The following is a 20726-nucleotide window of genomic DNA, read 5'->3' as shown; positions in this document are numbered from 1 at the left end:
GGTGACTTTGGAGGTTTCTCTTAATTTGCAAGGTTGTTTCCAATGGAATGGGCAGAATTCCTTTGGAAAGGGAAGGCACAGTTTTGATGTGTGCCTCCAAGGGCCTAAGCGTGGAGGGTGTGAGGGTAATAGCTGTGGGGACAGAAGTCTGAAAACACAAGCTTGGCTTAGGTTTGGGGACATAGGTATGGCAGGCATGATCTACAGACCGTGAGGAGAACTCTTCAGGATATGAACAAATGGCGAATGTGAGGCGCTTGCTCAGGTTTTTGTCTCTGGATCTTGTGTCAACAATGGCTGTGGAATGTCGGGGTGGCCTCATGGGCCATGGACCAATCTCCCTCTCTGTGGATTTGGCCTGATACCACGTGTTTTGGGTAAATCCGTGGGATGGGATGAGTCATTCCTGTTTTGTTACCTCAAGTTTCCCACCAAAAGAGGGAATCCAGAACAGAACCCTGGTGAGGGGCGACTGGACAACCCGACCTCTGGTTAAATATTGGGGCATAGGGGGATGGCAAGTCCAATATGCCATCTCTTGTTCTAGCCTCTGAAAGGCCTTACTTGAGCACAGGCCTCACGCTGAGGGTCCCAATGCGTGTTTCTGCCCTCACAGCACTCAAGCAACCAAGCCTCAGGAAACACCCATATGCTGATATTGGAAACCAGGCCTCTGAGGAGAGATACCTGGAAACCAAAGCAATGGATCCGATTAGGGCCTAGGGGTATGTCCAGTTCAACCTTCTTCTCTGGGGACACCCATCTATGGTATGAGCAGAGATAGATGCTCAGCTGTTGTCAGACCGCTCATGTTTGTACCGGACGGCCTACACTCTTAGGATGGCCTTGTGGACTTTGTAGGTTCCCCCTAATTTGTACGATTGTAGACAATGGAATGGGCAGAATTCCCGTGGAGTGGGCAGGCACAGTCTTGATATGTGGCTGCAGGGGCTCCACCCTGTAGGTTGTGTGGGCCAGGGCTGTGGGGACAGATGTCTGAAAACACAAACTCAGCTTAGGTTTGGGGATGTAGGAATGGCAGGCCCAATCTACAGACTGTGAGAAGAACTCTTCGGGATATGAAGAAAGAGCGAGGGTGAGGTGCTTATTCAGGCTTTTGTCTCTGGATTTTGTGTCAACAATGGCCGTGGAATGTCGGGGAGACCTCATGGGCCATGGACGAGTCTTCCTCTGTGTGGATTTGTCACAATCCCAATTGTTTAGGGTCAATCTGTGGGATGGGAGGAGTCATTTCAGTTTTGTTAACTCAGGTGTCCCACCAAAAGAGGGATTTCAGAGCAGAGCCCTGGGGAGGGGCGAATGGACCACCTGAATTATGGTTAACAATTGGGGTCTAGTGGCATGGCAAGCCCAATAGGCCGTCTCTTGGTACAGCCACTTAGAGGCCTTACTTGAGGACTGGGCTCATGCTGAGGGTCACAATGCATGTTTGTAACCAAGGAGGCCCTCAATCATGGGAGAGGCCTCATGGGCCACATTGGTTTCAACTACACTGAAAGTTGGACAACATGCCAAATACAGGGTTTCTTGCCATGGGGAAGGAGTTCTGATTTCTGCATCATGTTCAAACATGGGCAGTGATTGGTGATAAGGTCTAGGTTCTAAAGTCTGAAAACCAAGGTTTTGAAGAGATGACGACCTAAAGCCATGATGGGTCCATTGAGCTCAGTGTGCTGCCAGCTGGCTGGGTGTAGGCCTGGAGCTCCAGGCTCAGGCTGTGTCAAAAAGGGCATTAGTTCCCATGGCACCCTTTATAATTGGGATAAAGTCTAGTGGTATACAGGTTGATCCTCATTTGGGGTTTCTGGTTAGCCACAAGGGCAATGTTTTTCTTCTGGAGGGCAGGCAGAGTGCAGCATTATAGTTCTGGAATTGCCAAACTGGAAGACTTGTGGGCTAGGAGTGTGAGGACGGAAGTCTGAGAACACAAGCTAGGCATAGATTTCTGGGCGAGGGCATGGCAGGCTCACTCTGCAGAGCTGAATCTAGATCTCATGCATCTAAAGTCAAGGGTGAGGATCAGACGATGGTTCATCTTGTAGTTTCTGTCCCTCATAGCCCCTTCATGAAGGGGGTGGTGGATCACGATTCCATGGAGGTTTTCCCATGATGGAAGTTGTGAGATGCTCCAAACCGCCAAGATTCTTCTGCGGGACCATTGAGACCTGTTGGTTGGCTCCAGGAATTTCCATATGGAACGATTCCCAGGTGGGTTCTAAGGATGGGTAGCTGGGCATCCCTCCTCTCATTCCAATTGTCTCCTAGTGACAAGACAGGTTAGATCTGCTGGATCTGGGGGAGCAACCGAGTGGGCTGAGTTGAAATGGACTCTCTTGCGGATGGGTCCTAATGTGGGTTTGTGTCCATGGATACCTTGGAATGAGATGGTGGCCCAGAGCCCTGAAGGGTTCTCCTAACCAGAGGCTTTGACAGAGCTCCAATGTGCAAGTTCCCATGTGGAGACGAGATTTGCTCCGATGGGTGCCTCAAGAAACACCATATGCTGGTATTGGAATCCAGGCCTCTGAGGAGAGATGCCTGGAAACCAAAGCAATGGATCCGAATAGGGCCTAGGGGCCTGTCCGTTCCAATTACCTCTGGGGACATCTGTGTACGAATCTGATTGCAGGTAGGTGCTCAGATGGGCTCAGATTGCCCCTGTTTGTCCTGGGCAGCCAACACTATTGGGATAGCCTCAGGGACTTTGGAGGTTTATCCTGTTTGTTGGGTTGTGGCCAATGTAATGGGCAGAATTCCCTTAGAGAGGGAAAGTACAGTCCTCAGGTTTGGCTCCAGGGGCCTGAGCTTGTAGGGTGTGTGTGCCAGGGCTGTGGGGACAGTTGTCTGAAAACACAACCTTGGCTTAGGTTTCAGATCGTAGGTTTGGCAGGACTGAACTACAGACTGTGAGGAGAAACTTTTGGGATATGAACAAAGGGCAAATGTGAGGCACTTGCTCAGGCTTTTGTCTCTAGATATTGTGTCACCGATGGCTGTGGAATGTCCGGGTGCCCTCATGGGAAATGGACGAGTCTTCCTGTCTGAAGATTTGGCCCAAACCCAAGAGTTTGGGGTCATTCTGTGGGGTGGGAGGAATCCATTTTTCTTTTTACCTTCGGTGTCCCACTGAGAGAGGGATTCCACAGCAGAGCCCTGGGAAGGGGTGACTGGACAACCAGAAATCTGGTTAAAAATTGGGGCATAGGGGCATGGCAAGCCCACTATGATGTCTAATGATCCATCCACTAAGAGGACTTCCTTGAGGACAGGACTTATGCTGAGGGTCACAATGCTTGTTTATGTCCTCGCCACACTCAATCATGGGTGAGCCCTCATGGTGAATGCTGGTTTCTTCCACACAGAACGTTGTAACACCACAAGGTTTCTTGCCATGAGTAAGGAGAAGTTCTGATTTCTGCATCACGTTCACCCCTTGGCAGAGTTTAGAGTGCAGGTCTAAGTTCTGAAGCCTGAAAAGCTAGTTTGGGAAGAGATGACGAGCTAAGGCCATGGCGGGTCCAATGTGCTCAGTGTGCGGTCAGCTGTCCGGGTGCTGGTCAGGAGGTCCGGGCTCAGGTTGTGTCAGACAGTGTATTAGTGCCCAGGTTAGACTACATAATTTGGGTACAGTAGAGTGCCGTGTATGTCTATCCTTATTTGGGGTGTCTGGGAAGCTCCATAGGGCAATATTTTATTCTGGAGGGCAGGCAGAGTGCTGCATTGTGGGTCCGGAAATGCCAAACATGAGGGCTTGGTGGCCAGGAGTGTGAGGACGGAAGTCTGAGAACACAAGCTAGACTTAGGTTTAAGGGAGAGAGCAAGACAGGCACACTCTGCAGATCTGAATCAAGATCTCGTGCCTCTGAAGTCAGGGCGTGGATCAGACATTGGCTCAGGTTGGAGTTCCTGTCCATGATTTCCCCTTCAAAAAGTTGGGGGGATCACAAAGCCATCGAGGTTTTCCCACGTTGGGAGTTGTGAGATGCTCCAAAACACAAGGATTCCTTCTGCAGGACATTTGAGACCTGTTGGATGGGTGCAGGACATCCCATACAGAACGCCAGAGCAGAGTTCTAAGGATGGATGCCTGGGCAGGACACCTTGGATTGCAATTTTCTCCTAGCAACAAGACAGGTTTGATCTGCTGGCTCTTGGGGAGCATCCAAGTGGACTCAGTTGAAATGGAATCTTTTGCGGATGGGTCCTAATGTGTGTTTGTGTTCATGGAGACCTTGGAATGGGTCAGTGGCACCGGATCCCTGAAGGTTTCTTCTAACCAGAGGTTTTGAGACAGCTCCAAAGAGCAAGTTTCCCATGTGGAGACAAGATTTGTTCTAATTGGTGCCTCAGGAAACCCCCATATGCTGGTATAGGAAAGAATGCCTCTGAGGCGAGATAACTGGAAACCACAGCAATGGATCTGATTAAGGCCTAGGGGCCTGTCCAGTTCAGTCTTCTTCTCTGGCAACATCTGTCTATGGTATGAGTGGAGGTAGTTGCTCAGCTCGTGTCAGACCGCCCCTGTTTTTCCCAACACTATTGGGATGGCCTTGGATACTTTGGAGGTTTCTCCTAATTTGTACGATTATGGACAATGGAATGGTCAGAATTCCCATGGAGTAGGAAGGAAAAGAACTGATGTGTGGCTCCAGGAGCCCCATCCTGGAGGGTGTGTGGGCCAGGACTCTGGGGACAGATTTCTGAAAACACAAACTCAGCTTAGGTTTCGGGACGTAGGTAAGGCAAGCCCGATCTACAGACCATAAGGAGAACTCTTCGGGATATGAAGAAAAAGTGAGTGTGAGGTGTTTGCTCAGGCTTTTGTCTCTGGATTTTGTGTCAACGATGGCCGTGGAATGTCAGGGAGGTGACATGGGACATGGACAAGTCTCCCTCTCTGTGGATTTGGCCCAATCCCAATTGTTTTTGGTCAATCTGTGGGAGGGGAGGAGTCCTTTCAGTTTTGTTACCTCAGGTTTCCCACCAAAAGATGGATTCCAGAGCAGAGTCCTGGGGAAGGATGACTGGACAACCAGAAATCTAGTTATAAATTGGGGACTAGGGGCTTGGCAAGCCCAATATGCATTCTAATGGTCCAGCCACTGAGAGGCCTTCCTTGAGGACAGAACTCACACTGAGGGTCACAATGCGTGTTTATGCCCTCGTTGCACTCAAGAATGGGCGGGGACTCGTGGTGCCCGCTGGTTTCTCCTACACTGAATGTGGGACAACATGCTTACCACAAGTATTCTTGCCTTGGGGAAGTAGTAGTTCTGATTTATGCATCTCATTCACCCCTGGGTTGTGATTGGAGATAAGGTCTAGGTTTTGATGTCTGAAAACCGAGGTTGGGAAGAGAAAACGACCTAAAGCCATGTTGGGTCCAATGTGTTCAGTGTGGAGCCAGCTGTCTGGGTGTTGATCGAGAGGTTCATGCTCATGGTGTCTCAGACAGGGCTTTAGTGCCCCGGGTAGATTGTATTATTGGGGTAAAGTCATGTGGCGTGCAGTTTGATCCTCATTAGGCGATTCTGGGTAGCCCCAAGGGCAAAGTTTTTCTTCTGGAGGGCAGTCAGAGTGCTGCATTTTGGATCCGACATTCCCAAACTGGATGCCTCGTGGGCGAGGAGTGTGAGGACGGAAGTCTGACAACACATGTTAGGCCTAGGTTTCAGGGCAAAGGCATGGCAGGCACCCTCTGTAGATCTGAATCGGGATTTCGTGCATCTGAAGTTAGGGCGAGGTTCAGACCTAGGTCAGGTTGGAGTTTCTGTCCATTATGGTCCCTTCATGAAGGGGTCAGCATCTCGAGTCCATGGAGGTTTACCCACGATGGGAGTTGTTAGATGCTCCAAACCAGAAGGATCCCTTCTGATCGACAATGAAGACCTGTTGGTTCGTTCCAGGATATCCCATACAGAACGACGCAAGAATAGGGATCTAAGGATGGATGCCTGGGCAGCCCGCCTCGCATTCCAGTTGTCTCCTAGCGAATAGACAGGTTTGATATTCTGGCTCTAGGAGAGCAACCGAGGGTGCTGAGTTGAAATGGACTCTCCTGTGGATGAGTCCTAATGTGGATTTGTGTCCATGGAGACCGTGGAAGGGGCAGTGGCACCGGGACTCTGAAGTGTTCTCCTAAACAGAGGCTTTGACACAGCTCCAACACGCAAGTTTCCCATGTGGAGATGAGATTTGTTCTGATGGGTGTCTCAGTAAACCCCCATATGCTGATATTGGAATCCAGGCCTCTGAGGAGAGATGCCTGGAAACCAAAACAAAGGATCCAATTAGGGCTTAGGGGCCTGTTCATTCCTATTTACTTCTGGGGACATCTTTCTATGGGTCAGAGTGCGGGTAGGTGCTCAGATGGGCTCAGATTGCGCCTGTTTGTCCTGGGAAGCCAACACTATTGGGATGGCCTCGGGGACTTTGGAGATTTATCTTATTTGTAGGGTTGTGGCCAATAGAATGGACAGAATTCCCTTGGAGGGGCAGGTACAGTCCTCAGGTTTGGCTCCAGGGGCCTGAGCCTGTAGGGTATGGGGGCCAGCGCTGTGGGGAGAGTATCTCAAAACACAAACTCGGCTTAGGTTTTGGCTCGTAGGTATGGCAGGAATAATCTACAGTCCGTGAGCAGAACTCTTCGGAATATGAAGAAAGGGCAAGGGTGAGGCGCTTGCTCAGGCTTTTATCTCGATTCTGTGTCAACGATGGCCGTGGAATGTCGTGGAGGTCTCATGGGCCATGGACGAGTCTTCCTTTCTGTGGATTTGGTCAGATCCCAAGAATTTGGGGTCATTCTGTGCGATGGAAGTAGTTCGTTTTGTTTTTTTATTGCTTCAGGTGTCCCACCAAAAGAGGGATTCCACAGCAGAGCATTGGGGAGGGGCTACTGGACAACCAGAAATCTTGTTAAAAATTGGGACCTAGGGGCATGGCAAGCCCATTATGACGTCTAATGGTCCAGCCACTAAGAGTACCTACTATAGGACAGGATTCACGCTGAGGGTCACAATGCATGTTTATGCCCTGGCATAAACCAAGCATGGGCCAGTGTCATGGAGAATGCTAGAATCTCCTAAACTGAACTTTGGAAGAAATGCCTACCTCAAGGTTTCTTGCCATGGGTAAGAAGGAGTACTGATTTTTGCATCAAGTTGCACCCGTGGCAGGGTTTGCAGTTAAGGTCTAAGTCCTGAAGCCTGAAAAGCTAGGTTGGGAAGAGATGATGAGCTAAGGCCATGGCGGGTCTGATGTGCTCAGTGTGCGGTCAGCTGTCTGGGTGTTGCTCAGGAGGTCCGGGCTCAGGCTGTGTCAGACAGTGTATTAGTGCTCAGGTTAGACTATATAATTTGGGTACAATAGAGTGGCGTGTAGGTCGATCCTCATTTGGGTTTCTGTGAAGCTCCATAGGGCAACATTTTATTCTGGAGGGCAGGCAGAGTGCTACATTGTGGGTCCGGAAATGCCAAACTTGAAGAGTTGGGGCCAGGAGTGTGAGGACGGAAGTAAAAGAACACAAGCTAGACATAGGTTTCAGGTCGAAGGCATGGCAGGCACACTCTGCAGATCTGAATCAAGATCTCGTGCATCTGAAGTCAGGACGAGGATCAGACGTTGGCTCAGGTTGTAATTCCTGTCCATGATTTCCCCTTCAAAAAGGGGGGGGATCACAAAGCCATCGAGGTTTTCCCAAGTTGGCAGTTGTGAGATGCTCCAAAATGCAAGGATTCCTTCTACAGGACATTTGAGACCTGTTGGATGGCTCCAGGATGTCCCATATGGAACGACGCCAGAGCAGGGTTCTAAGGATGGATGCCTAGGCAGCCCGCCTCTTATTCCAGTTGTCTCCTAGCAACAAGACACGATCGATCTGCTGGCTCTGGGGGAGAATCCAAGGGGGCTGAGTTGAAATGGAATCACCTGCGGATGGGTCCTAATGTGTGTTTTTATCCATGGAGACCTTGGAATGGGACTTTGGCACTGGAGTCCTGAAGGATTCTCCTAATCAGAGGTTTTGAGACAGCTCCAAAGAGCAAGTTTCCCATGTGGAGACGAGATTTTTTTCTGATGGGTGCCTCAAGAAACAGCCATATGTTGGTATTGGAATCCAGACCTCTGAGGAGAGATGCCTGGAAACCAAAACAATGGATCCGATTAGGGCCTAAGGGCCTGTTCATTCCAATTTACCTCTAGTGACATCTGCCTATGGGTCTGAGGGCAGGTAGGTGTTCAGAAGAGTTCAAATTGCCCCTGTTTGTCCTGGGCAACCTACGCCACTGGCATGGCCCCGGGGACTTTGGAGTTTTATCCTATTTGTAGGGCTGTAGCCAATGAAATGTGCAGAATTCCCTTGGAGAGGGCCTGTACAATCCTCAGGCTTGGCACCACGGGCCTGAGCCTTTAGGGTGTGTGGGCAAGGGCTGTGGGGACAGTTATCTGAAAACACAAATTCGGCTTAGGATTCAGGTCGTAGGTATGGCAGAAATGATCTACAGACCGTGAAGAGATCTCTTCAGGATATGAACTAAGGGCAAGTCTGAGGCACTTGCTCAGGCTTTTGTCTCTGGATATTGTGTCACTGATGGCCGTGGAATGTCTGGGTTGCCTCACGGGCAATGGATGAGTCTTCCCCTCTGGGGATGTGGCCCAATCCCAAGAGTTTGGGATCATTCCATGCGATGGGTTGAATCTGTTTTTTTTTTACCTCAGGTGTCCCACCAAAAGAGGGATTCCAAAGCAGAGCCCTGGGTAGGGGTAACTCTGTAAGCGTCGGCCCCTCCCAGAGGAACTTGCTTGTGGACCCTGAATGTAAGGGTGGAGCAGACTGAGTGGAGACATCCAATCAGTGAGGTGTATGTATATCCACTGGGGAAATTGGAATTCAATTGGCCACCTGTATAGGGACAGGGCTCAACCACCCCCATAAAGGTTACTTTGCCAGGCTGTCACGGGGCGGCTGCAGGAGAGTCAGCGGAGAGTCGGCGGAGAGCGGTGGAGTCGGCGGAGAGCAGGGGAGTCAACGGTGAATAGAAGAGCTGTAACAGCTCTTGTAAGAGCTATAGCCGCCTCTGGCGGTCCAGCCTCCAGAGGCCCCGAGCCACCACCGGCAGCTTCCAGCCTCCAGGGGCCCCGAGCCGCCGCCCGCAACCTCCAGCCTCTGGCGGTCCCGCCTCCGGCGGCACCAAGCCGCCACATGCCGCCTGCAGCCTCCAGCCTCTGGCGGTCCCACCTCCGGCGGCCCCAAGCCGCCGCCTGCAGCCTGCAGCCTCCGGCGGCCTTGCCTTCAGCAGCCCCAAGCTGCCGAGACACCAGTGGTCCAGCCGTCAGTGGTCCAGACGCCTACAGCCCCTGGATGCCAGCCGTCCAGCAGTCGGCGGTCCTGACACCTGTAGCCCCTGGACGCCAGCGGTCCAGTGGTCAGCGGTCCCAACGCCTACAGCCCCTAGATGCCATCAGTCCCGAGGCGCAAGGAACCCTGAGATGCCAATGGCGCCTAGACACCAGCAGCCTCGCCACAAAATGCCTCACAACCCCGAACCACAAGTGGCCTTGTCAGCAGTGGTGGCTTCCTCCGGGTAGAAGCCTGGTCAGAGTAGCATTGTGGGGAGAAGAGTCTGTGTCATCCGGGTTGTCCTCCTTGTCATCGTTGCTGTCATTGTTGCTTCTTCGTCGTTGGGAGTGGCCTCATCCAGGAAATGGTCTTGTCCAGAACGGCCTCTTCTTGGGAGTGGCCTTGTCCGGGGAGCAACTTCATTGAGCAGTGGCCTTGTCTAGGGAGTGGCCTCTTCTTGGGAGCAGCTCCAATCATGGAGCGGCCTCATCTTCGGAGCAGTGTCATCTAGAGCGGCCTCGTCCGGAGTGGCCTTCTTGGAAGTGACCTTGTTGGGATCATCGTCACCGCCTTTTCGTAAGAGGTAGCTCTGACCGGTCATTTGATTCCTTATGCTTGGCGTGAAATAAAGTTTTGCTTGACCTTTGCTTTGTATCAGTCTCGTTCCTTTGATCACGGACCCTAACATTTGGGGGCTCGTCCAAGATCCAATGACGAGAACTGAGCCAGGATCGGAATTTTTAGCAAAAGTCTCTGGAGGTGTATTGGGATCAGGTGTATTGGGATCGGGTGTATTGGGATCCGAGGTATTGGGATCCTATCTTTCTGTCTGGTTGGAGCTCCAGGGTATAGCCCACCGGGGAGAAGCTGGACGCAGCCATGCTCCCCAGGGCTGGAGTCGATGCAGGGATGCCCCATCCCTCTGCTGATAGATCGACAGGAGGTTCGAGTCCACCTGCGCGGTCGAGGGGTTCGAGTCCCCCTGGGCGGTCCCGGGGGGTTCGTGTCCCCCTGGGCGGTCCCGGGGGGTTCGAGTCCCCCTGGGCGGTCCCGGGGCTTTCCAGTCCCCCTGGGCCGTCCTGGGGGGTTTGAGTCCCCTGCCTCCCCTTAGACAGTTGAGGGGTTCAAGTCCCCTTAGACGGTTGGGGGATAAGGATAGCCCCCACCAGTGGCAAGCTCTGGGTAAATTAAAAAGTGTGTAGAAATTAATGCACTCCATAAATTTGGTCAGTAGGACAAAGAGAAAAATCAAATTAGGAAATCCATTGAGCTATACGAAAACAAATGAAAAACACCAAAGCTTATGGAATGCCACTAAAACAGTACTTAAAGGGAATTTATAGCAGTAAGCACCTGTTTTAAAGGATGAAGTTAAACTTCTACCTCATACAATATACAAAATTTTAAAAGGATCAGGGACCTATATTGTACTCTATAAGGTAACTGATATATGTTATAATATCAATGACCCTTGAAAACATTAGGCCAAGTTAAAGAAGCCAGTGATAAAAGACTACATGTATGATCCTGTTTATATGTGAAATGTCCAGAAAACTCAGATATATAGGAACAGAAAGTAAATTAATAGTTACTTAAGATAGGTTGCCAAGAGATGGGAGTGACCGATGTTTGAATGGGGTTTCATTTAGGATGGTGAAAATGTCCAGAACTTGATTGGACACAATTCATCCTTTTAAAGTATACATTTCAATAAACCATTTAAAGGTTATAGAAACTCTAAAGGAACAACAAATAGAAAGGTAAATAACAAGATAATAGGAGAATATGAAAAAGTTCCCCCCCCCAGCAGCAGGCTCTGGACGAGGACCACTGGGGTTGTGGTTATTTGTTTGTTTTTGTCTTTTTGTTGTCTATTGTGTTTTGTTATGGTTGAAGGAATGTGGCAAGCAGAGAGTAAGGGGATGCTAGCTTTCATCTCTCTGTTCCTCATAATAGATGTGGGGCTTCTCCCTCACTCATTTTGTGTGTTAAGGGCTATAACGAGCCACCTGGAGTTAGTCAAATGCCGGGTTAAGGTGTCCAATGCTAATGCTCATTAGAGCCGGGCGTGGAATATGAGTGCATAGTGGGCCATTTTTGGTAAGCAGAACTGGTACTGTGGGATGAACCGACCTCGAGACAGAGACTTTAAGGAATATTCCCAAGCAGCTGCCGAAACTTCTTTTGTTTTGGGGAATTCCTTGCCTTCTCTGGCCGACATGGACTGCCTGGCCCCTCCTCCTCTCTGGCAGGGAAAGCATGGCATCTGAAGTGGAATGGGCCCAGGTGGAACATGAGGTCTGTTGGCGAAAGGATGGCTGGGCTGATGGTTAACTGTCTGTTTCAAGGGTTTAATGAGTAATTGTTAAAGTGGCTTCCGAAGTCTTTGGTAACCTGAAACTGTGAAGGGTTGCTAGAATGACAAATGAAGTTAAATTTGTTGGACATCTAGATCCTAACCAAATGGGATGAAATGCTAGGGTGCTGTTTGCTGGAACTGCGTTTGTACTTTTGAAATCTGCTGGTGAACACGTTCTGTGCTTAACTGATTGATAAATTTGCCATCTAAAGAATTCTGTTGTAACAACTCACCATTGGTTTATATTTAGTCTTAAGTAGAGGTTAAGGTATTTCTAAGAGTACAAAATTCTGTTAAGTGTAATTAAGACTGATGGAAATGAGAAAAGCAACTCTGTATGTAAAAAGTAGGAGATATGTAAAAAGAGAGAAAAACAGCCCTGAGGCCACTGTCGAAGTTAAATCCATTCATAAAAGAATGGAAGGGGAGACTGATCACCTCCCATTAGCCAGGGATACTCAAAGGGGAGGATGTCCAACCTGTTTGAATCTGGAGAGTGCCTGACTGTGTGAATGTATCTCTATGGCTCCACCGCTTCCACTATGGAGTCTGAATGGACTGCACCCTGAATCTTGCAGGGCTTCATATGGCATAACGGTCATCTACTCCATGGAGTAGCCTGGTCCAGGGTTTATATGGACAGACCTCAGATAAGACGCTCCTAAGTTCCCACGAGGGACGCAAGCAGGACAGCAGCCAGGGACAGCCCTGCTCCAATGGCAGAGCAGACCACAGCTGTTCTCTCTGTTCTCTCTGTTCTCTCTGGGCTCCTCCACCCAGAATCTGGGAGATGGAACAGGGGAAATTCTGTGCAATGAATTTGGACTCTGCTCAGCACCTCTGTGTTGGCTTTCAGACCTAGAAAGACGAGAGCCTGAGGGTCCCCTTTGAGTCTAGGAAGCCATCTTCCAAGAGGAAGAAAACTCTCTGAAGCTCCATGAGCTGCTCGTCCCTCTTCTCTGATGTCTGGACTCGATGGGTCACACAAGGGCCCATGGGAGGAGCTCAGGAGTCAAGGCTTCAATTCTTGGCCATTGGAGGCTGCCAGGGACCTGTTCCAACTGATACACATGGAGCTTCTGGCACGTTTCTGAATATGCTGGCTCTCTGCAGCCTCTGCATCTTTGAACGACATGTCCATCTGTCTGAAACATCATTCTGTTCCAAGCACTTAGAAACCCTCCACTACCTCCTCCTTTGTACAGAATGGGTATGACCACAAGGCATCAGTAGCCCAAGAAGGCCTGGGGCCAACGTAACTGTAAACGAGAGAGATATGGTAGCTAACCAAGCCTGGACAGATTAAGGTATCAGTAGGGTATGAGAAAGTTCAGCTTCCTCCAGCAAGTGGAGGACGGTTCCATGTTACATAGGGTGTCGCGTACACTCATCTGAGAATATCGGGTAAGAACCTTATGATTGTGTATGGCCATACCACCCTGAACGCGCCCGATCTCGTCTGATCTCAGAAGCTAAGCAGGGTCGGGCCTGGTTAGTACTTGGATGGAAGATTGCCAGGGAATACTGGTTGCTTTCGCTTTGATCTCCAAGAAGGAATTTCTTGGGACGGTGGGCTACTGCAGGTTGTGGATGCTGCCTTCACGGAGATGGCACAACCTCTCTACGAAGTGGCTAAGGGAAGTCTCACTATGGTAGAGTGTGGACAGCTGAGGCAGAAGGAGCATTTCGGGAATTACAAAGAGCCTTACTGTGTGCCCCAGCATTGGTCATCCCAGATGTTACCAAGCCCTTCCACTTGTATGTGGATGAAAAGGCAGGGCTGACTAAAGAAGTTTTGACTCAGACTCTAGGGCCTTGGTGAAGGCCAGTGGCCTATCCTAGCAAGAAACTAGATCCAGTAGCAGCTGGGTTCCCCCTTTGCTTCTGCATAATTGCTGCCATGGCCCTCCTGGTCAAGGATGCATGCAAATTGACTCTAGGTCAAAATCTCATATTGACCAACACCCACGTTATCAAGGGCCTTCTCCGGACTCCACCAGACCGGTGGGTGACAAATGCCCGAGTGATGAGGTATCAGGCCCTCCTCCTGAATGAAAAAAAAAAAAGTGATCTTCCAGCCCCTGGCAGTGCTAAATCCAGCAATGTTGCTACCAGAGGTGCTGGCTGACCTCCCACACAACTGCAGGAAGGTCCTAGCCCAAGTCACGGGAATAAGGCCGGATCTCCGAGACACTCCCCTCCCGGATGTGGAAATGACTCTGTTCACAGAAGGGAGTAGTTACATGGTCGGTGGAAAAGAGGTATGCGGGGGCTGCAATGGTTTCTCCTGAGCAGGGACTCTGGATGACAGCCCTGCCACATAGGATCTCAGTGGAAAAGCAAAGCTGATTGCATTCATCAAGGCGCTACAGATGGCCGAGGCCACGGGCACTAACTGGAAACTACAGTGTGCTACTGGCCCCAGAACTCTGAGCAAGGAGAGAGAATGAACCAGACTCTCGAAGAGACCTTGACAAAGTTAATTCTGGAGGCTGGCGGTGGATGAAAAGTCTTCCTTTTACTCTCCTCAGGGCATGATGTACACCCTATTTAAACAAGGTGACCCCATTTAAAATAATGTTTGGTAGGAACCCTCCCTCTCTCTGTCCTAGGCTACAGGAGGTTGCCCTAGCAGAAATGACTGATCAGTCTATACCACAGTCACTGCAGGCATTACAGTCTGTCTTAAAAGGAAGGGATCCAAACTGCCCACACTGGGACAGAGACAGTTGTGGAACCATATCCCAGGGACTTGCTTTGGATATATCACTATCAAGTGGGGAACTTGAAGCCTCGCTGGAAGGGACAACTTACTGTTATCCTAACCACCCCCACGGCAGTAAAAGTAGAAGGCATTAGGGCCTGGGTTCATGCGGGTCACGTCAAACGAGCCGAGAGTAAGGACGCCCCCCAGATGGGAGCAGCAGCCGACAGACCCAGCTGACCATGGACTAAAACATTCTAAGTTTATTGTTGCTAAACTAAAGAAAATTGGGGCGATAAAATGTTAGCCTTATATGTTCAATATAAGATAGAACTATCTGAAAAGTCAAGGATTTGACTAATCTCCAAAGAAAAGGGGGGAATGTAAGGGTCGGCCCCTCCCAGAGGAACTTGCTTGTGGACCCTGAATGTAAGGGTGGAGCAGACTGAATGGAGACATCCAATCAGTGAGGTGTATGTATATCCACTGGGGAAATTGGAATTCAATTGGCCACCTGTGTAGGGGCAGGGCTCAACCACCCTCATAAAGGTTACTCTGCCAGGCTGTCATGGGGCGGCTGCAGGAGAGTCAGCAGAGAGTCAGCGGAGAGCAGTGGAGTCGGCGGAGAGCGGTGGAGTCGGTGGAGAGCAGGGGAGTCAACGGTGAATAGAAGAGCTGTAACAGCTCTTGTAAGAGCTATAACCGCTTCTGGCGGTCCAGCCTCTGGTGGCCCCGAGCTGGTGCCAGCAGCTTCCAGCCTCCGGCGGCCCCCAGCCACGGCCTGCAGCTTCAAGCGGCCGCCTGAGGCCCCGCCTCCGGCGGTCCCGCCTCCCGCGTCCCCGAGCCGCCACCTGCAGTCTCCAGCCGCCTGCAGTTTCCAGCATCCAGCGGTCCCGCCTCCGGTGGCCCTGAGCCACCGCCCGCAGCCTCCAGCCTCCAGCGGTCCCGCCTCTGGCAGTCCCGCCTCCGGCGGCCCCGAGCCACCACCTGCCGCCTGCAGCTTCCAGCCTCCAGCCTCTGGCAGTCCCGCCTCCAGAGGCCCCGAGCCACCACCTGAAGCCTGCAGCCTCCGGGGGCCCTGCCTTCAGCAGCCCCAAGCTGCCGAGACACCAGCGGTCCAGCGGTCGGCGGTCCTTACACCTGCAGCCCCTGGACGCCAGCGGTCCATTGGTCAGCGGTCCCAATGCCTACAGCCCCTAGATGCCAGTGGTCCCGAGGCGTAAGCAGCCCTGAGATGCCAACGGCCCCTAGACACCAGCAGCCTCGCCACAAAATGCCTCGCCACCCTGAACCACAAGTGGCCTTGTCAGCAGTGGTGGCTTCCTCCGGGTAGAAGCCTGGTCAGAGTAGCATTGTGGGGAGAAGAGTCTGTGTCATCCGGGTTGTCCTCCTTGTCATCGTTGCTGTCATCGTTGCTTCTTCATCATTGGGAGTGGCCTCATCCAGGAAATGGTCTTGTCCAGAACGGCCTCTTCTTGGGAGTGGCCTTGTCCGGGGAGCAACTTCATTGAGCAGTGGCCTTGTCTAGGGAGTGGCCTCTTCTTGGGAGCAGCTCCAATCATGGAGCGGCCTCATCTTCGGAGCAGTGTCATCTAGAGCGGCCTCGTCCAAGTGGCCTTCTTGGAAGTGACCTTGTTGGGATCATCGTCACCGCCTTTTCGTAAGAGGTAGCTCTGACCGGTCATTTGATTCCTGATGCTTGGCGCAAAATAAAGTTTTGCTTGACCTTCGCTTTGTATCAATCTGGTGAAATTTGGGGCCTAGGGGCATGGCAAGCCCATGATGACGTCTAATTGTCCTGCCACTGAGAGGACTTTCTGGAAGACAGGACTCAGGCTTGGGGTCACAATGCGTGTTTTTGCCCTCGCAGTACTCAAGCATGGGCGGGCCTCATGGTGAACACTGGTTTCTCCTACACTGAACCTTGGACAACATGCCAACCACAGGGTTTCTGCCATGGGTAAGGAGGACTTCTGATTTCTGCACCATGTTCCCCCCTTGGCAGGGTTCTGAGTTAAGGTCTAAGTTCTGAATCCTGAAATGCTAGGTTGGGATGCAATGACGAGCTAAGGCCATTGCGGTTCCAATGTGCTCAGTGTGTGGTCAGCTGTCTGGGGGTTGGTCAGGAGGTCCAGGCTCAGGCTGTGTCAGACAGTGAATTAGTGCCCAGTTAAGACTATATAATATGGGTACAATTGAGGGCCTTGTAGGTCTATCCTCATTTGGGGTGTCTGGTAAGCTCCATAGGGCAACATTTTTCTTCTAGAGATGCAGTCAAAGGGCAGTCAGAGTGCTGCATTGTGGGTTCAGAATTGCCAAACTTGAGGGCTTGGGGGCCAGGAGTGTTAGGATGGAAATCTGAGAACACAAGCTAAACATAGGTTTCAGGGCGAGGGCAAGGCCGGCACACTCTGCAGAGCTCAATCGAGATCTCATGCATCTGAAGTCAGGGCGAGAATCAGGCATTGGCTCAGGTTGGAGTTCCTGTCCATGATTTCCCCTTCACAAAGAGGAGGGGGCATCACAAAGCCATGGAGGTTTTACCACGATGGGAGTTGTGAGATGCTCCAAAACGCAAGGATTACTTTTGCAGGACATTTGAGACCTGTTGGATGGCTCCAGGATGTCCCATACGGTACATCGCCAGAGCAGAGATCTAAGGATGGATGCCTGGGCAGCCGGCCTCGCATTCCAATTGTCTCCTAGTGACAAGACAGGTTCGTTCTGCTGGTTCTGGGGGAGCAACCAAGGGGTTTGAGATGAAATGGAATCTCCTGTGGATGGGACCTAAGATGGATTTGTGTCCATGGGATCCTTGGAATGGGGCGGTGGCACTGGAGCCCTGAAGGATTCTCCTAACCGAGATTTTGAGACAGCTCCCAAGGGCAAGTTTCCCATGTGGAGGGAAGATTTGTTCTAATTGGTGCCTCAGGAAACCCCCTTATGCTTGTATTGGAAACCAGGCCTCTGAGGAGAGATACCTGGAAACCACAGAAATGGATCCGATTAGGGCCTAGGGGCCTGTCCACTTCAGTCTTCTTCTCTGGTCACATCTGTCTATGGTATGAGTGGAGGTAGTTGCTCAGTTGTTGTCAGACCGACCCTGTTTGTCTGGTTCACCTACACTATTGGATGGCCTCAGGGACTTTGGAGGTTTCTTCTAATTTTTACGATTATGGAGAATGGAATGGGTAGAATTTCTGTGGAGTGGGCAGGCACAGACATGATGTGTGGCTCCAGAGGCCCCAGCCTGGAGGGTGTGTGGGCCAGGACTGTGGGGACAGATGTCTCAAAACACAAACTCAGCTTAGGTTTGGGGATGTAGGTTTGGCAGGCTCGATCTACAGCCCATGAGGAGAATTCTTCGAGATATGAAAAAATGTCGAGTGTGAGGCACTTGCTCAGGCTTTTGTCTCTGGATTTTGTGTCAACGATGTCTGTGGAATGTCGGGGAAGCTTCATGGGCTTTGGACGAATCTTTCTCTGTTTGGATTTGGCCCAATCCCAATTGTTTTTGGTCAATATGTGGGATGGGAGGAGTCCTTTCAGTTTTGTTAACACAGGTGTCCCACCAAAAGAGGGATTCCAGAGCAGAGCCCTGGGGAGGGGCGACTGGACAACCAGAAATCTGGTTAAAAATTGGAGCCTAGGGGCATGGCAAGCCCAATATGCCTTCTAATCTTCCAGCCGCTGAGAGGCCTTCCTTGAGGACAGAAGTCACGATGAGGGTCACAATGCATGTTTATACCCTCGTTGGGCTCTATCATGGGCGGGGACTCATGGTGCACACTGGTTTCTCCTACACTGAATATTGGACAACATGCCAACCACATGTATTCTTGACATGGGGAAGTAGTAGTTCCAATTTCTGCATCTCATTCACCCCTGGGCTATGATTGGAGATAAGGTCTAGGTTTTAAAGTCTGAAAACCGAAGTTGTGAAGAGATGATGACTTAAGGCCATCAGTGTGGAGCCAGCTGTCGGGGTGTTGGTGGGGAGGTTCAGGCTCAGCCTCTGTCAGACAGGGCATTAGTTCCCAGGGTAGATTGTATAATTGGGGTACATTCGAGTGCTGTGCAGGTTGATCCTCATTTGGCATTTCTGGGTAGCCCCAATGGCAAAGTTTTTCTTGTGGAGGGCAAGCAGAGTGCTGCATTGTGGCTCCTGAATTCCTAAACTGGATGACTTGTGGGTGAGGAGTGTGAGGACAGAAGTCTGAGAACACATGATAGGCATAGGTTTGGGGGCGAGGGCATGGCAGGCACCCTCTGCAGATCTGAATCGGTATTTCGTGCATCTGAAGTCAGGGCGAGGTTCAGACTTAGGATCAGGTTGGAGTTTCTGTCCATTATGGCCTCTTCATGAATGGGGGGGTGATTACGAGGCCATGGAGGTTCTTGTCTGGATTTTGTGTCAACAATGGCGGTGGAATTTCGCGGTGACATCAATCAGAACAAATTAGGAGAAACCTCTAGCATCCCCAAGGCTTTCCTAAGAGTGTAGGCCGCCCGGGACAAATAGGGGCTATCTGCCACCAGCTGAGCAACTACCTCCACTCAGACCCGGCGACAGACATCCTCACAGTAGAAGTTTGAACTGGACAGGCCCCTAGGACCTCATCAGATTCATTGTTTTGATTTCCAGCCATCTCTCCTCAGAGGCCTGGTTTCTAGTAGCCGTGTATGCGGCTTTACTGCAGCACTCATCAGAACAAATCTCGTCTCCATATGGATAACTAGCACGTGGGAGCTGTGTCAAAACCTCTGGTTAGTAGAAACCTTCAGGACCCTGCTGCCACCGCCCCATTCCAAGGTCCCCATGGACACATACCCACATTAGGACCCATCCGCAGGTGAGTCCGTTTTAACTCAGCGCCCTCAGTTGCTATCCCAGAGGCAGCAGATCGAACCTGTATTATCATAAGGAGAAAATTGGAATGAGAGGCGGGCAGTCCAGGCATCCATTCTTACCTGCTCTGGAGTCATCCCTATGGGATGTCCTGGAGCCATCCAACAGGTCTCAATTGTCCTGCAGAAGGAATACTTGTGGTTCGGAGAATCTCACAACTCCCATCGTGGGAAAACTTCCATGGTCTCATGATGCCCCTCCCCCTTCATGAAGGGGCCATCATGGACAGAAACTCCAACCTGAGCCAACATCTGATCCTCTTCCTGACTTCAGATGCACGAGATCTCGATTCTGCTCTGCAGAGTGTGCCTGCCGTGCCCTCACCCCCAAGCCTATGCCTAACTTGTGTTGCCTGACTTCCGTCCTCACACTCTTTACCCACAAGCCCTCAGGATGACAATTCCGGAGCCACAATGCAGCACTCTGCCTGCACTCCAAAAGATAAACGTTTCCCTATGGGGCTACCCAGAAACACTGAATGAGGATAAACCTGCATGCCACTCTACTGTACCCCAATTATACAGTCTACCCTGAGCACTAATGCCCTGTCTGACACAGCCTGAGCCCGGACTTCCCGGCCGACACCCAGACAGCTGGCCGCACATTGAGTACATCAGACCCGCCTTGGCCTTAGGTCGTCATCTCTTCCCAACCTCGTTTTTCAGGCTTCAGAACCTAGACCTTAACTCCAATCAAGGCCCAGGGGTGAACGTGATGCAGAAATCAGTACTCCTCTTTCCCCGTCACAAGAATCCTAATGGTTGGCATGTTTTCCAAAGTTCAGTGTAGGAGAAACCAGCATGGCCCATGAGGCCCCACCTTTGTGTGAGAGCTGCATTGGACACAAACACGCATTGTGACCCTCAGCGTGAGTCCTGTCCTCAAGTAAGGCCTGTCAGTGGCTGGACCAAGAGCCGCATATGGGGCTTGCCATGCCCCTACTCCCCCTTTCTTAATCAGAGGACGGTTTGTCCATTTGCCCCTCCCCAGGGCTCTGCTCTGGAATCCTTCTTTTGGTGAGAAACCTGAGGTAAAAAAACAGAACGGACTCCTCCCATCCCAGATAATCACCCCAACCTCCTGAGATCGGACCAAATCCCCGGAGATGGAGAGTCATCCATGGCTCATGAGGTCACCTCGACATTCCACCGCCATTGTTGACACAAAATACTGAGACAAAAGCCTGAGCAAGCGCCTCACTCCAGCCCTTTGTTCATATCCCAAAGTGTTCTCCTCACAGTCTGTAGATTCTGCCTATCATACCTACGTCCCCAAACTTAAGCCAAGTTTATGTTTTCAGACTTCTGTCCCCACAGCCCTGGCCCACACACCCTCCAGGCTGGGGCCTCTAGAGTGACACCTCAGGACTGTGCATGCCTTCTCAAAGGGTATTCTG

General features: G+C 51.1%; 1 protein-coding gene and 1 pseudogene across 1 annotated transcript; both read left to right on the top strand.

The window, feature by feature from the left end:
• The first annotated feature begins 9220 nt into the window (after positions 1-9220).
• On the top strand, positions 9221-15621 carry LOC122913423 (lysine-rich arabinogalactan protein 19-like). The gene is made up of 3 exons (XM_044260162.1): positions 9221-9443; positions 15142-15363; positions 15422-15621. Exons 1-3 carry the CDS (start codon positions 9221-9223, stop codon positions 15619-15621), a joined length of 645 nt encoding a protein of 214 aa, XP_044116097.1.
• On the top strand, positions 13139-13256 carry LOC122914915 (annotated as a pseudogene).
• Positions 15622-20726: the final 5105 nt, after the last annotated feature.

Source organism: Neovison vison, chromosome 7 (genome assembly GCF_020171115.1).
Source record: "Neovison vison isolate M4711 chromosome 7, ASM_NN_V1, whole genome shotgun sequence".
NCBI lineage: Eukaryota > Metazoa > Chordata > Mammalia > Carnivora > Mustelidae > Neogale > Neogale vison.
Note: the sequence above shows the minus strand (reverse complement) of the source record. Positions and strands in the feature narration are given on the sequence as shown.